This window comes from Opisthocomus hoazin, chromosome 5 (assembly GCF_030867145.1).
Source record: "Opisthocomus hoazin isolate bOpiHoa1 chromosome 5, bOpiHoa1.hap1, whole genome shotgun sequence".
Lineage (NCBI taxonomy): Eukaryota > Metazoa > Chordata > Aves > Opisthocomiformes > Opisthocomidae > Opisthocomus > Opisthocomus hoazin.
The window spans coordinates 74,941,051-74,958,833 of record NC_134418.1 but is presented as its reverse complement, the minus strand read 5'-3'; the positions used below and the strand labels follow the sequence as shown (position 1 = coordinate 74,958,833).

The 17,783-nt window shown below is 37.4% G+C and overlaps 1 protein-coding gene across 4 annotated transcripts in view; it reads right to left on the bottom strand.

Annotated features, from left to right (window-relative positions):
- The window catches only part of WDR17 (WD repeat domain 17), a 65,661-nt gene that overhangs the window by 47,646 nt on the left and 232 nt on the right, over positions 1-17,783 (bottom strand). For 3 of the 4 annotated variants that reach the window (XM_075421766.1, XM_075421768.1, XM_075421767.1), the window contains exon 1: positions 6,141-6,782. The exons of the other annotated variant lie outside the window; for it this stretch is intronic. In XM_075421766.1, coding sequence (XP_075277881.1) covers positions 6,141-6,251 — 111 coding nt within the window. In that variant the 5' untranslated portion in view covers positions 6,252-6,782. Of the gene's footprint in view, positions 1-6,140; positions 6,783-17,783 lie in introns of those variants that run through there. 4 annotated transcript variants of the gene reach the window in all.

Sequence of the window (17,783 nt, the reverse complement as noted above, 5' to 3'; positions counted from 1 at the left end):
CGAATATTTATTTCATAGTAATAACAGATTTGTCTCATTTTGTACAGATCCTCTTTTTCACCTTCTCGTATAGACGCTAAGAGGTTCCTGATTTCATGAAGCTTAATATATAAGAAAATATTATCTTAAATCTTGTTCAATTTGTGGTTTGGATTACAGGTAAAATTGACTGCAAAGTTCAGATCTCTTACAGATGCTAAACCAGAATTCCACAAATATTTCTTTCAGAGTAACAACAGATACGTCTTGTAGTATTCTGCAGTAATCTGTATAAAAACTATTGCTGCTAATATATTGAGTAGATTTTCCTTTTTGCCTTGGTATGAGAGAGAGAAGTTATTCCTGATTACATGAAATCCAGTCTACAGGAAAATACTATTCTAAGTGGCTGAGAATAAGGAAGATTCCAAGTCTAAGTGCTGAAATCCAGAACAAAAAGATCTGCTACACTGGCTTTACAATTACCACAATCACACAAACAGACTAGCACTCTGGGTTTGGAGTCCACTACTAGTGCTACTATTTCCATGTTTTCCATGCAGCAGATTAACAATGAAGAGGCTTTTATGTATTTTTTTTTTAATGTCATCAGGACACCTGCACAATTTAGGGTATTTTAATGGTTCCCAAATGCATATGTCACTAAATTGAATTCAGGCCAGATTAATCATGACCAAAAATCATTGTCATCAAATGGCTATAAAATTATTTCAGCCTAGTTTTAAATGTATGTCTATAAGCATTACTGGATATGTCATATTAAGTACTGTATTTGGAACAGAAGAACACATTTGTTTTCTCTTACATTAAAGACAAAAGGTAACTTTAATACATTTTTTGCAGAAATTCACTAATAGCCTCGGTCACAAGTTTAATTTAAAACAACCACTGTTTTGATAATGTACGATTTTTTCTTACGGTCTGACATTCAAATGAAAATGTCTCCTAAATGAGATCAACATTTAGATGAAAAATGCTGCTTTGTGATGTATCATTATTCCACTCAGTTAATAATTCCTTCTTAAGAATCATTATTAAACTTTGATTCTTCATATAGAAGTTTCCTATTTAAGTATATGTAAAAAAATTACATACGTAGAATATTCTGACCTGTATTACAAAAAGGAAATTGCACTTTATTTATTAATATTTCCTGGTTTAAACCTGTCAATATTTTCTGCTGCTTGTAATGAGTTACATACTATTTTTTAAAAAATAATGTTATTAAGTAGAAGCATTTGCTTAGAGATTCAGTACAACATCTAGAAGAAGAAATTACAATTGTGCAGCTTACTAACTGTTTTCTTTGAAGTATTATGAATCAAAGCAGTTTCTTGTAGATCTTTTCAGACATCGTGGAATTTTGTTCAACATACTCGTAGTACAAGGGAGAAAGCAGCATTCATCAGAATAGCCTGAGTAAAACGTCAGAAAGCTAGAAATACAGTATAACTGAATAAATATATACGTGTATAATTTCACACAGGTTGCATTTTTATACAATGGAGATTTTTCATACTTTGTTAAAAAAGCTTTTTATTTCAAAATAAGGGGTGGACAAGTAATTGTATTTGACTCTTAAGTACACACTGAAAAAAATTGTGCATGTAAAAAACATATACCACACTGGGAATGCTATCAAAGGATGCCCACAGTTTCCAAGGAGATGAAGGGAAGAGGGAGGACAATAAAAGCCTTTCGTTTCAATTGGCGTGTGCAGCAACATTCTAAGTCCTTCCTTGTTGCTAAATATAGAAAAAAAAGAACCAACCCTGAAATTCTGTATACCACAGACTTAGTATTATTTAAAAATATCATCTGAATGGACTAGATACATAGACATGTTTATATACCAATAACTTAAAGATAAATGCCTAATAATCCCTACCTTAGCATAGGTATCATTTTTGTAAACCACTTAAGAATTTCCATGTTCATTACAACACGTTGCTGCTCCCAAAAACACAAAATCTTGCTCTGATTGTAGAATGAAATCACTTTACTTGACAGATGAAGGAACTAAACCTTGATGTTCACAGAATAATGCAGTTACTAAAGGATGTTGGAGAAAAGACTGAGCATTGTGTCACACCACACACAAAACGGCAGTGTCAGTAGCCTGGCAACTGCAGCTCTTTAACAGACACCATTTTAATTTTAACCTAACTCCTTTTCCTCTGCTTTAGCTACTCAGTGTATTTCATTGCTCAGTCTATTTCCCAATTGTACTGCAATGATATTTACCGATTAAAAATAGCTCTTTAAATCCATCACTTAGCACCCTTTAATTATCAAGAGATGTGCTTGCATGTTATAAGTATTCATAAATTTATAACCATCAAGCACAACCAATAACATCTGCTTATACTGTTAGCGATTGCGGTCCATACAGTGTATGACCTGTCTAAATGAGTACATACGCAACACGGCATGAACACAAAAGTGAATATACAGTATTCTTGTGTTAATCAATATGCTTCTGTACATACAAACCCCTAGTTTCTGAACAGCTATATGTAGTAAAGTGTTAGTGTACTCTGCTTCTGTTCATTCTATTGTCACTATCTTCCAATTAAGTTTGTATCTTTTCTTATGTGGAAAGTTTGCTGCCACTCCTGTATATTTGACATACAAAAGTATTATATCTCATCCAGACTACTGTCCAGAGGTACCAGTATTTTTGTCAACATGTCAATGATAATGTATTAATTAAAGATATTCTTTAATTATATAAAAGTGATGTCTCCTTAAAGACACTGGGCACATTTACCCAACTTTTATCCATTGGAGATGAAAATGTGACCTATGAGCCAGAGTTTCAAACTCATTACCCTATCCAATGGGATCAGTTTGAAGCAGCAGATAATGGACAATGGCTTTATCTTGTTAAAAACATGAAGGTCTTCAAACCCAGCAAAAACACTCCGTGTCTGCAAGACACAGCAGAAAACAACTTCTTCCTGACTGTGCCTGCCTCAATAGCACGGACACTCATGAAAGAACATTAGCATAATTAGTAGGTATCCTCTTCCAATGGGTCTGGAAAACACCAAGCACGTTATAGCCATGTTAAGACATTAAATTCTCATTATTATGTCCAGACCCATGAAAGAGAGAAGCAGGAGAGAGAAGAAATTAGTTCTCAGATGTAAGAAAGAAATTCTTCACTCAGAGTGGTGAGGCACTGGCACAGGCTGCCCAGAGAAGCTGTGGATGCCCCCTCCCTGGCAGTGTTCAAGGATAGGTTGGATGGGGCTCTGAGCAACCTGGGCTGGTGGAAGGCATCCCTGTCTATGGAGGGGGGTTGGAACTAAGTTATATATAAGGTCCCTTCCAACCCAAACCACTCTATGATTCCATAATCTATAATCCTATATTCTGGTACATATGTAACTTAAAAGCCAATACACAAATTAAATCTACTAAGACTAAACAGAGAAATGAAATTTCCAAAAACTTTAATGTTCCTGGAAGGAGCAGTTAATAAGTCAGCATATTTTCTAAATTCTATTCATTCACTATCTATCCATTACATTAAATTGTATTTATATCTATTACTTTATGAATCTGGGGAAACTCAAAAGTAAAAGTAAGCACATCAGAAGATGAGAAGAAAACTTATACTATGAAAACTTTGAAAATATGTATATTGTCAAAGACCAGCTGTCATGGATTTTAACAGATCTGTAACAAAAAAAAGGTTAGAAACAAAGAAATAGATGGCAGTGTCATATTTCAGTTATAGTTTCTTATGAACCAGATATCTCAGTATCAATTGAGCTACTCCCTTTAAACAAAAATTCTTCCTACTTTGTGTAGAGTACCACAAAATGCTAAAGAATTTTCTAGTTCTTGGTGTGGACAGTCAAACTGCAGGTACTAATGTAGGTGTCTAAATAGTCTGAGACTGTACACTACTTCAAGCAACAGCTTCTGGGCAAAAGATGAGCACAGACTGACTACATTAATCATGACAGTCACAACACAGAACAACGTACCATAATTATGTAGGTTTATGCATGTACTGCTCTAAACAAAAGCCAAGCTCTTCATACTTCCCAGGAGGATTTAACCTAGGTGCTCTACTGCTTGTTAAAGTCTTGGTTGTTAGTTTACCACTAAGCAGTACAGACAGAATTTGCATGCTGCTCTGCAAAAACTAGACAAGTTTTTTCTATTTCTGTATACAATTCATGGCACATAGACCATCTGCGGCTCCTGGAGAAACAGAAGATTAACCAGAGGCAAGAAGAGAGTGGCTGGGACAAGGCTTTGAATTTCTGCAAGATTCTTCAAAAACACCAGAAGCCTCAGCTAGACTCTTACAACCAGCATCTGCAGATGACATTTCCTAACTTATGATAACCTAGCAAGTGTTCAACATGAGTGCATTCAGTTATCCACTGATTAGGAAGAGAACACTATTATTTAAGAGATCATTTTAAACAAACAAGTGTTCTACTAGAGTTCACAGATGTTCTAAACCTCTACAATAAAACCAGAGCCAAATTACTACAAGAACTGACTTAACCACAGTATTTCTGGCTTCAGAATGGAAGAAGTCCTAAAAATGTTGTGGACCTCTGGCTGAAGCTCAGAAAAAAATTGGAGTTGAAATCACAGCCCGAGACTGTATTTTACAAACACAAACACTTTTTTGAAATTAAAACCGAATACATTAATCCCAGATATATACCCTGCTTAGAAAACCTAAGGGCCAACAATTTAACACTAAAAAAAAAAAAAAATCATGACTTGGGGCAAGTCTTGCCAGGGAATGTTTTTGGCTGTCTTGACTACACTACTTGTACAGTTTACCTAGAATCTCTTTTATTGTGCAACTTTAAGAAGATAATATAAACAGCAATACTATGATTTGAAACAGAGCACAGAGAAATGCTGGTATTTCTAATAACCCATCACCAGGAATGCTGAGCTATGCACCTAATCAATCGAAACATAATACACAGCAGCGGTAACAAAACCATAATCTACAGAGTATTTGTTAGTCATATGGTACCAGAAATGTAGTTTTCAGATACTGTATGTAATACAAAGAAATACATATAACCACCCCTGATCTCAGCAAAAAGCATTTAAAACCCTCCGTAAGAGTTTCGTTCTCATCTTCCAGCCCAGAGCTACCACAATCACCAGAAGATTGCTTTTCTGCTGGCAAATTGCAAAGACAACACTTCTGATTCCACATAAAGCTACCTTTTGACACATCTCACACCCAAATCCCTGATGAGCAGCTATAAAAAGATAACTCCACATCTGAAACATTCACATCACGAGTGACATCCAAAATCAGAACAGTGGAACAGTATTAAATTCTGATAGTTTTTAATACTTATGTGCATATAACTGGCATTACCAAGTAATACATAATAATATAATTAAAGCAGCTGCTGGCCCTTATGTTTCAGTAGCATCTCCTGCATTCTGATTCAATAGCTGAGAACATACTATCAAATCAAGAAACAGAAATTATAGAAATATATGATTACATAAAGGAGCTTGATACAGTGACAGAAATGTGACATATTCACTTCCCACCATAAATCCACGAAAGCAGCAGTAGATCAAGCTTGCCCAAGGCATACAGTTAAAAAAACATTAGAAAAAACCCCAAGATATCCTGCAAATGTTGCTATAGTAACAACAACTCCTCCTCTTTGGAAAAATGTTAATAAAAATATACAGGTATCCAAGGCACAACTTGGAAATGACCCTAGGTGAATTAATATCTCCCAAATATTTTTGTTTCATTCAATTACTGCTTATAATTATTTTAGTTTACTCCATGCAAAGTATATTAATTCCTCTTAATACAATAAAATGCTTAATTTCTATCTCGTTACATATTAAAGAATTACTACTCATTAAATTATGCAACCTAAAAAAATGTTGCCACCAAACTTCCAGTATCTTTTATCCAGCTAGCAACATTAATTTTCAAAAAACTAATTTTAGATGTGCTTATCTATGATTCCAGATCTAATTAAAACTACTAAAAATCCCTTCTAGTACCACTACAGGAATATTACTTCTCGTACTGGCAATAGAATGAACAGCAGCTTAAGAAAGAAAAATATAAAGGAAGTAAAAGAGAAAATATTAATTTAAACAATTCTTACTCGTTGTTGTCCTTCATACCAATCATCTTCATCAAACCAGTGGGAAATATAAGTCATCCAAGCCATGATAGAAGGCACAGTTGAAATAAAAAATACAGAACCTGAACACATGTAAGTACAATGAGTCCTGTGCTAAAATTTACTCAAATTATTCAGAAACAAGATACCCAAAGATCAGCTCTGAACTCTGTGGTACGATTCTACATTAATAAGCTTTACATCCATAAATACATAATCTGAAATACTTATAGCAGCAATTGAAATGCTATATGTATTGGATTCTGAACTGGAACACAGAAATCAACACTAAAACATTTACTAGATTATATATTCCAGTATTTTAAATTAAAGCAGGTTAGGGCTTCCAGCTTGATTTTATAGTACTTCTGAGCTCTGAAAAGGAGGTGCTGTGCGAGTCACTCTTATTTGTCTCCTAAAAAATTCTTTTCCTTTTTTTCAAATGTACTTTCTGTAAGAAATGTGGTTCATGGCACGAAAGCCTGTACTGAAATGTAAAATACCTTCAGAATCATGGGGAGTGATGTTTTGGTTACGCAGGGAGTGGTTTCAGCTGGCATAGTAGGAGGGGCCATGATTATCGCAAGTGCTGAACATCTTATGTTTAACAATTTTTTTTAAAAGGAGGGGAAAAGAAAGAAAAAAGATCTGCATCTTCGTTGTTTGTTGTTCGCAGCCAGCAAAGCCTGAAGGGCTCAGCTACAGCCAGCAGCACTGGCTGGGAAATCTGGAGAGACTAATTTTCATTAACTCATCAGAATGCATCTGCTTCTTTTCTCTCCCTCAGGAGAGTTTCACATATCTGAGTGTATTTATTCCTTCTGCAGCTAATTATCCTTTTTTGGTATGCTCCCAAGTTTCACATCAGATTTCACAGTGCATTATACCAATGAAAACAAGAGGTAAAAAGAGGAATAAAAGCTGTGTTGTTCACACCACAATTCAGTACTTCAGCAGCACACTTCATCAGTGGTGCTGTTCAGAAGACATTGTTACACAAATCTTCCTGACTGCATGGTTGCAGCAACCATCAAATCCTCGACAGAGATTATGGAGACCTAAAAAACCCCAGTTTCTTAAGAAATCTAGAACCCAAACAACCTCTGCCTTTCTGTACTGGATTAACAAGCAGTTTCCCAAAATTTGTAATTTAATAAATGCAAATCTGTGTGAAGTCAATTGTTCAGCCAAGAAATAAACAAAGCAAAGTAGGAAAAGAAAAGCTGGAAGTACCTGATATTAACCTGGAGTTAGTGATCAACATTATTTACCATTTCCAAAGAGCAATTCAGTGTCATTACCAGTCCTACTCTAGCACATGCAGTTTCCATTAAGGCTATTGTATAAGCAGGCTACATTCTCAGATACACAGCAGGGAAATAAAGAAATGCAGCAATACTTTGGCTTTCCAACCTCTCACTCAGAAATTATGACATCCAAGGGAAAAAAAAAAAACCACAAAAACAAATGACACACAAAATAATAAAAATTTAAGTCAAGACACTCACTCTATTTATGGGAAATGGCATTCCCAAATTAATAGATTTTTTTGTGGTTATACAGTTCTCCAGATAAATGTATACATACACAAGAACAAACAGAGGAACTCCCCAGCATACTGCTGCAATTTTTCAGATTACTTGCCCTTTGAGACTTTGACTCAAACTTAAACAACACAAAGTGCACAGAATTGCATGGCCTCATAAACTATCTGGGAAACATAGGATTAATTCAGACACCTCTATTCATGCAGCTGAAGAAACGCCTGACCATATCGACAGTCTGTAACTAAATAACATGTGTTACTGACGTACCCCTCCTTCCCACAAAAATTTTATAATTTGCTAAACAAATAATATCCACATTGTTACTGCTTGTTACACCCCAAAATCATGGTTTCAAATAAATTAATACTAGTGCATTTAGGAAAGCCTTTGCTTTCAGGCTGCTCTGTCTCTTTATAAGGGCAGGTAGCATCATTCAGAACCTTGAGCAAAGTATTACATGTAGTTCAACAGCAACAAATTTGTTTCTGTTCTACACCTACAGCTGTTCCACAATGTATGCAAACGGAATTTTCTACTCTCAATAGCAACGTGTTAGAATGATGCATCTCAAGAGAGACTAACACCTCGGTTCACATTTAGTTTCAGGACCATGACGGAAGAATGGGCTAAATGAAGATGGATACTGCATTATCCTTTCAATAAACTGGTGATATCTTCAGTTCAAAGGCACAGACACAATTAAAATCTTCACAGGATAATGGATGGGAACTTAAACTGCTAAAGCCGATCTGTTACAATTACCTGTAAATAAAGTAAAAAGCTTAGTGCTAAATTATACTTGGAAAAATAAAGACAAGACAGAACAGTAGTTGCAAATGCATCATGACTCCTTAGTATCTGTTTGCCTATTCCATCATTCATCTCCAACTGCTGGAAAAACTATTATACTAGAGGTGTAATAATACTCCAGTGGAGGATGAATGAAACTCGATGTACTAAATATTACAACAAAAAATACAAAAACTCTGAAGTATTCCATCCCTTAATTTTTTTTTTAATTAAGGTTAATCTTAATAAATGTTTTGCAAATAACTTAGCATACACTTAACCTAAAATCCAGTTGGTACATCTAGTTACGTGTTCTTTGTTCTCACTTTAAAGGACAACAAAATATACTAGGATATCAAACTAAAAAAAAGAGAATTTTTATTCAAGCATTGAATGTTAAAAAGGAATTTTAATAGATCAAACTAAAAAAGTCATCTTTAAGGTGCATACAGCCTTACAATAGATTGTCCAATAAATGTATCTGCAATATTCCGGAGGCAATAAAAAGATAAAACAGATCCTCTTCATTTCATGCAGAAATAATTGTTTAATTCTTGAGCTGACATGAGGAAATGGAATGAAGCTGCATCAGGGGAAGTTCAGGTTGGACATCAGGAAAACGTTCTTCATGGAGAGGGTGGTCAGTCACTGGAAGAGGCTCCCCCGGGAAGTGGTCCTGGCACCAAGCTTCTCTGAGTTCAAGGAGTGTCTGGATGACACTCTTAGTCATACAGTTTAGTTTAGGTAGTCCTGCAAGGAGCAGGGAATTGGACTTGATGATCTTATAGGTCCCTTTCAATTCAAGATATTCCATGAATCTATGATTAAGCCTATGCTGCACACATTTCACAGTCCTCCCTTTGGAACAAGGTACTCCGATTTCAGGGAGCAATAGAATCATTTCACACATTTCAGGGTCAGGACTTAACTCCCAGAAGGAACAATTCTGGTAAAGTAACTAAATTTTAGAAACTAAAGTTGTTCTGCATATGCAACAACTAGTATGTAAATATATGATACAAGAAGAATAATATTATCAATGTATGTTACAAGTCAAAAAGGTCTGTTACTATTTAGCACTCACAAACATTAACTTCTCAACATTTGAGGTGCAAATCGCACTAGCTATCAATGCTGTAATATAAGACTTCTACAGAAATGCATATGATTATAAGAACATACTTTAAGGCAAGCCAAGGTATTTTGCCAGGCTCAGCACTTCAGCGTTTTTACATTGCCATGTGCATTTTAAAAGGCGAGCGAGATACGCAAATTAAGCCAACTAAAAGCACACAAAAATAGCGTTCTAGATTTAATGCTGATCTGGGTCACTTCACAATGCACAACACCTGATGCATGGGGTTGTTCCTCCCCAGGTGCAGGACCCTGCATTTGCCTTTGTTGAACCTCATCAGGTTCCTCTCTGCCCAACTTTCCAGCCTGTCCAGGTCTTGCTAAATGGCAGCACAGCCTTCTGAATGGCAGCACAGCCTTCTGGTGTATCTACCACACCTCCCAGTTTGGTGTCATCAGCAAACTTGCTGAGGGTACATTCTAACTCTTCATCCAGGTCGTTGATGGAGAAGTTAAACAAGACTGGGCCCAGTACTGACCCCTGGGGGACACCACTTGTTACCAGCCTCCAAACAGACTCAGCGCTGCTGATGACAACCCTCTGAGTTCTGCCATTCAGCCAGTTCTCTATCCACTTCACCGACCACTCATCCAGCCCACACTTCCTCAGCTTCCCTAGGAGGATATTATGGGAGACTATGTCAAAAGCCTTGCTGAAGTCAAGGTAGACAACATCCACTGCTCTCCCTTCATCTACCCAGCCAGTCATGTCATCATAGAAAGCTATCATATTGGTCAGGCATGATTTCCCCTTGGTGAATCCATGCTGACTACTCCTTGTAATCTTATTTTCCTCCACTTGCTTGTTCATGACCTCCAGGATAAGCTGCTCCATCACCTTTCCCGGGATGGAGGTGAGGCTGACCGGCCTGTAGTGCCCTGGGTCCTCCTTCTTGCCCTTTTTGAAAATTGGAGTGACATTGGCCTTTCTCCAGTCCTCGGGCACCTCTCCTGTCCTCCAGGACCTCTCAAAGATGATGGAGAGTGGCTCAGCAATGACATCCGCCAGCTCCCTCAGCACTCGTGGGTGCATTCCATGGGGGCCCATGGATTTGTGGACTTCCAGATCGCTTAAGCGATCCCTCACACAGTCCTCCTCGACCAAGGGAAAGTCGTCCTCTTTGTAGGCTTCTTCTCTTACCTCCGGGGCCTGGGATTCCTGAGGGCCTGTCTTGGCACTGAAGACTGAAGCAAAGAAGGCATTTAGTAGCTCTGCCTTCTCTGCATCCTCCGTCACCAGGATACCCGCCTCATTCAGCAGCGGCCCCACATTGTCCCTAGCCTTCCTTTTGCTGCTGATGTAGTTGAAGGAGCCCTTCTTGTTGTTTTTGACATCCCTTGCCAGCTTCAATTCCAGGTGGGCTTTGGCCTTCTTCGTCGCATCCCTGAATGCTCTGACCACATTCCTGTATTCTTCCCAAGTGGCCTGCCCCTCTTTCCACATTCCATGGACCTTTCTCTTCCACCTGATCTCCACTAGAAGCTCCTTGTTTAACCATGCAGGTCTCCTGCCTCATTTGCTCGATTTCTTTCTCAGGGGGATGCACCGCTCCTGAGCATGGAGGAAGTGATTTTTAAAGAGCGACCAGCACTCTTGGACCCCCCTGCTTTCGAGAGCCCTGGCCCACGGGATTCCTCCCAGTAGCTCCTTGAAGAGGCCAAAGTCAGCCCTCCTGAGGTCCAAGGTTTTGATCCTGCTTATCACCCTGCTTCCTCCACGCAGGATCCTGAACTCGACCATTTCATGGTCACTGCAGCCGAGTCTACCTCCGACCTTCACATCCTCCACCAGTCCCTCCTTGTTTGTTAATACAAGGTCCAGCAGAGCGCCTTTCCTTGTTGGTTCCTCCACCACTTGCATCACTTGTTGGTTCCTTGTTGGTTCCTCCACCACTTGCATCACTTGCACGTTATCTGGCAATGTCTGAAATCAGCAGCGCATTTCAGTTATGAAGAAAGATCTTCAAGAATGGAAGAGAGGTTAGAAATCGCTCTATCTTGATCTTCCACTTTCACCACCAAATTGCTATCATTTAATAATCTGTAGTTGATATACTACTATGCGTTTATTTTTTTCCAAATATATTTCTAACCAGTGTTTATGTTTCTGCCTAAATTTTACATAGAAAAATATTTAGACATTTGTCTCATTTCTATTAAGTCAGGTTTGATGTATTCTTGCCATAAATCAGTAGCATTAAGTATATTTCAAAATTAAGAATGATTTTCAATTAATTGACTATATTTACACCTCACAGAAATTGGTATTGTAGTAAGCTTGTCTTCAGATTCACTGCACCCAATTCTATGACAAAATTCATTCTGTGTCAATTCATGTAGACATTATTTCACAATATGTCCCATCATAGACCTAAAAATTATCTATCGAATGACTATATACTAAAGATTAACATGCTACAACTTTGCATTTTCTCTTTTGACATATTTTGAAGCCAAAAAAATCATTATAGGAATTAATGTCTTCATAACAAAAAACTCACAACAAAAAAACCCAATAACATTTCAAAAATTCCTTAAATTACAGGAGTATAAAAAAAATCATTACTTTTGTCATTTGTATGGGATTATGTAAATTTATTACATTAATATCTATAGTAAAGAATTTACTTAAAAAGCCTCACGTTTTATTTATTAATTAGGGGTCTAAGAACCTTTATACTGAGAATATGAAGCATTTCTTGATCCTAAATATCCTAAAATACTATATTTACAGTAAGGCTGTGCAATAAGAAATCCTAAGATAATGACACAGCAAACCCATATCTCAGTGATCCTGTGACACATGAGCTCAGTTAAGAATTATATTTCCCCTACTCCTCCCAAGCTACTAATGGCACAAACATAAGCAGGGCTCTAAATGGTTGTCCTTTTTATTTTTCCCCTCATTTCCTCTTTCCCAACAGGCTGTGTGGATTTATCAGGAAAAGATGACATACAGGACAGCCAGGCCACCTCACAGCGATTAGAATAAGCTGTTAGTAACAGATTTGCAACACCATCATCATCACCAGATCTGCACTGGGATGAGACTCTAGAACAACCTTCCCACAAGCGTACAAGGACAAAAACATAGCTACTTTTAAGACTGAGCTTTATCAGTTTATGGAGGAGATTAGGCTCTAGCTGCCAACAATAGCAGTGGATTGGACTTGATCACGTATCTTCCTAAGAGTGTTCCATAATTAGATCTTGAAAAATAAATTCAATTACATTTTTATAGTCTTATTTTCTCAAAAAGATCACAAATTTAACATCTCTTAAGAAAAATATACAAATTACTATGCTTATATATACAGTACCACTGACACTATGGCTTAGCAGATGCTTCCATTCAAATTCCATGAAGAATACATACAACATTTAAGAAAAGTAAAGCCGAGTATCTCTTTAATTTTCAAATTTCTTGGTCAAAAAAGACAAAAAGGGCACACTACATAGGTATGGAGAAAAATTACAGTTTTTTTCATAAAGCTATGTCTATATTGAAATGCTTGTCTTGGTTTCATAATCACTACATGTATAAAATCTGGATGTACTCAAAGCTGAAGTGCCCTAGTTTTTGTAAAAGAAAAAAAATAATTCAGTCTGTGATCAAAGAGTTAATAAGTCAAGAAAGATTTTGCATGTATTTTTCTGTATCGTGGTCATAGGATTTATCTATGCCCAGCTAGATTGTATGTCATTCCATTCTAACGTGTTCTTCACAGACACTTTATTATAATAAATTTAAATTATAATAGCGCAAATCCCTCTCTGGAATAATACTGGACACATTTTAAAGTAAACATTTTAATAATAATAATAATTTTTAAGCTATATTTTTCTGATTTGAATGTTAAGATAATAGTAGTTGTTATTTAATTTATATTTAAATACATTTCTATGGCAGATATAAGAAATAACAAAAACACATCCTCAGTATACTTAACTCTAATGTACCAAGAACTTTCCTTGGCAGAAAAAAAATCCAGCATCTGAAACACAAACAAGACTATAGGGAACATAACTTCGAGGCAGGCAAAAAAATTAATGAATAAAGAAGAAATAATTCTCTCTAGCTGTGAAGGTCAAGATAATATTTAAAATCCCTCGGATCCTGGTCATGTCCCTGTGCTATTAATCATCTGTATGTATTTGTTAATGGATTTGGTGAGATGAGAGAGGTTGAACAGCCAAAGTGTGGATGACATCCAGTTGTGTATTATCTTGTACAAGCTGTACCCTCTCACACTTCTGCTAATACTAATTCTCCAAATTTGCAAAACTAGCTACAACTGGATACAGGCAAGATTGAGTTGATTTTATTGGCAAAACAGATCAACTCTTGAAAAGTCTGTCTCCAAGATAGTGTTCTAAAACATGGACATTTTCTGCCCTAAGAATTTTTACAGAACAGTCAATTTAACAGTTCTGTTCAGACACTCCAGGGGCCACTTGTACTCTAATAACCACAAAAGCGAAAAGAACCCTGGAAAAACATACACCACCACCACCTCCAAAAAAAGAAACCTCTTCAGCTGCAACAAGATTGCACTCCATTCTCTGGAATACTGAATGGGATACAACTACACACCTGTTCATAGTTAGTAGGTTAAGTATAAAAAAAATGTGCTGTAGGTTAGCAACAAATGATTACAGAGCTCTTCTCAACACTAACCTCACATTTGAAAGTGGAAATCTTAATTTTTCTTTCCTGGCATTTAAGCTTATATATGAAATTGATCTCCAGGATCTGACATACTTTCTTTCATTCCAACACAATCAGTCTCCCACTACAGGTATTTTCAGACAATAGGTAACAACGTGAAAAGGAATTTAAGACAATGAAAATAGTAGCATTAATTAGTACTTTTAGACCTTGATTTGCCTATGGTGGAGGAGGAGGAAATCAACTGTAGAATAAAAACTCCAAATGATGCTTTAACCAGATTGAAAAAGACAATAGAGAAGGCCAAAACCAAGGAGATTAGGATCCAGACAATCAATAAATCAGGCAATTTACATCTGATTAAGAAAGAGGCTACTGAGTAAGAGGCAAAAGCAGCTTGTCTAATGGCGCAAATAAATGCTAACAATTATATCTAAGACAGAAACAAAATAGGAGATATCGAAACTTATAAAGTGAAGGGATGGTTTAAATCCTATCCCCCCCAAAAAAATGCAAGTAGAGATGATTGATTTCAAGAGACTATGAAATTGAGTAAAAACTACACAACTGTAGTATAACAAAAGGAGAGAGGAAAAAACCCTTACAAAATCAGCCAAACACTGGATGTGGTAAACCATGTACGAGCCATCAACGGGATGGGGCCATGAGAAGAAGAAATGTAGGAAAGCTATTTTCAACACAGAAGGAAGCTTAGCAGCATTACGCCAGGCATTCATGTGCTACATTTGGTCAGCATATTCAAGAGAGATGGATTTAAACATTTTAGATACAGTGTTTTAAAAAACGATGGAAGGAGGTGATAATTATCAGAGATATAGAACTGTTATTTAAATCAAGATACCATACAGGCTAATCAGCTGGATTCAAATTGGTTATATAGGCTAGAAAGCAGACAAAGGTTCCTGTACCTGAGCCAAATGTCTAGTCAGTAGAAGCATTAAGAAAAAAAAATCATGAAGCGGGGAAAATGCAGTATTAACTTCACCAATATCAGACCTATAATATACAGCCCCCCCAAAAAATACAACATTAATACTTTTCCACTCCAACAACTGCTTCTGAGAGCTGGGCATCCCCCATCATTAAATAGGAAATTAAGATACTGGACACTGAATAGAAAGATTCATTTCTGATGAAGACTTTAGAAATCACTAATTATCAACTTCTCTGCTTCACATACAGCTTCCCAGATAAAACTGAACGAAGTAGCCCAAGTGAAAAACCTAAGGAGGAGCCTTAGCAGAGATGACGGTGCAGTCAAGCTCATCACCACAAATTAAAACACCGCCAAATGACAGAAAGAACAGGAAGAGACGAGTTCCCACACTTCATCACAAGACTGCCTTAAGAGCTAGTATAGCATATTGTTAAGAACATAAAAAAGAGAGTCAACAAAACTGTACAAGTCTTTACTGCTAATCTAGTGAATCCCACACACAGCAGCAAACCCAAATTCTCCAACCTGTGCTAGAACTGGATAAGGAATAAACAGCCCAAATGGATTCAGCCAAGGTGCTCTTACTACACTTAGGACTTACATGGGGAAAAGAATACTGCACAAAGCTTCTGCCCTTCTCCAGTGCCCAGAGAACAGCTCAGCTGCTACCATAAACAATTGCAAGCCTGAATGACACTATGTCACTGAACTGCCTACACCCTACAGGCGAGTTGCTATAATTCAAATGTTATATTCATACTTCTCTTTTTTGTGCTTTGTATCTTTTGCCTCATATAGCAACAAAATATGCGAGTTACATGGTATCTTCACCAGGATTTGCTCAAGGAACTCTTCTTGTCCATATCAACTCTGACTCTGAGACCACAGGAAGAGGAAATACTGCTTTCCCTAAGTTCTCATCTCCTGTTACCACTGTTAGAAATAAAATACTGGCCCACTGAGTTAAACGGACCATTTAGTCAAACTCAGTGAGGACCTTCTTATGCTGTTCTTGCTGTGTGGGAATTTTCCTCATAGCAGATGACCAAACTGTAAATTCATCAACATATCATTTTGCATTATCTGTGTTACTCCATACATACTCCATATTAACTTTGCAAGTTTTTTAGACCCCCATGTCTCCATATGGGTTACAACAACTAGCCAAAGACCACTACAGTCTTAACAGAATTTTTCGAAGTTCTGATACGCAAATCATAAATAACAATAACACAAAGTTGGCTTGACTGATTTGTGCAAGCAACGTGTTCTGTAGGAGAAACCTTAAAATATATCAGCAACCTATACAGCAATGGCTTTAATCAGAAAAGAATTTAATTGCAAATGGCACAACCTAAGCGAATTTCCACTATTTTAGGACTACAAAAAATTAGTAAGTGCCAAGGTTTGCAACTTGAACTTAATTTAAAACAATGGGAAATATGCCTTACCATGAATGACTTCAGCACAATAACAGTCTGCTAAAGTTTGAAGAACATCTGATCATTTACTAGACGTGCTTATTATCTGAATTCTTCCCCCTACAAGCACTTTATAATAGTGGGAAACTCCATAAGGTCATGACAAATATTTTTAAATGAGGCATAAAACCGGAAAGCTCTCCACTTCTAACACAGGAGAGACTTAAACTCCAGAATTAGAAAGAGACACAGTGGACTCCCTAGCCCACGATGTTTTTGAAAGACTGAGTGCATGGCCATCAGAAAGATGTCCTTGAAACAACAAGTTTTGGGGCTTGAAACAGAAATTTCCAAGTATTTATGTTCTATATCATGCAGTGGTTAAGCCAATTCTTAAGAACACTATGGTCTTCACTGATCTGTAATTCCAGAATTATGGTATTTACTACAGCATTCCAAGCAATTAAATACCTCACTCAGACTTTTATTTCATGCCTGCCACTTTCAGGCCTTCCAGGATCATTTCTTAAATTGTTGTGTGACCTTTTCTACATAAAGCCAGGGCTCTTCAGATATCCCAGCGATTTATTTAACAGAAAAAAAAATTAAAAACTTATTTCTTCATTTGCAGAGTCTACTGCCTTAAATTTGTTTCCATAAGCTTTGTTTGCTTATCCTGTAGTTTGGTTTTGTACTTGAATATTTTCTTTTGATTCTTTAAGTTTGTTTTTGCTCTCTCCTCCCACACTTGTCCCAGCCAGGAAAAGGATCTGAAGAATAAATCAGCCCAAAGCTCTCCCTCCCTACGGAGGGCAAGCGTTCTCCAGGCGGTTCGCTTCCTCCGAAGATCGCTGCCTCCGCGTTTACTCGATTTCAAATTTATTTTTCCACACAGGCGCGTTCGTGCAGAGACAGGCACACAACAGAAAAGTCCCCAAAACGACGCAAAAACCCAACAGCCACCGCCAGCCCCGCTCCTCGATCCTCCACCCAACCGCCCAAAGCCCCGAGAGCTCCCCAGGGCCGCCCCGTCCCCAGGCCGCGGGCGGACGGCACGGCCGGGCCCGGCCCGGCCCCACAGAACCGCCCCCCGCGGGACTAGCTGGG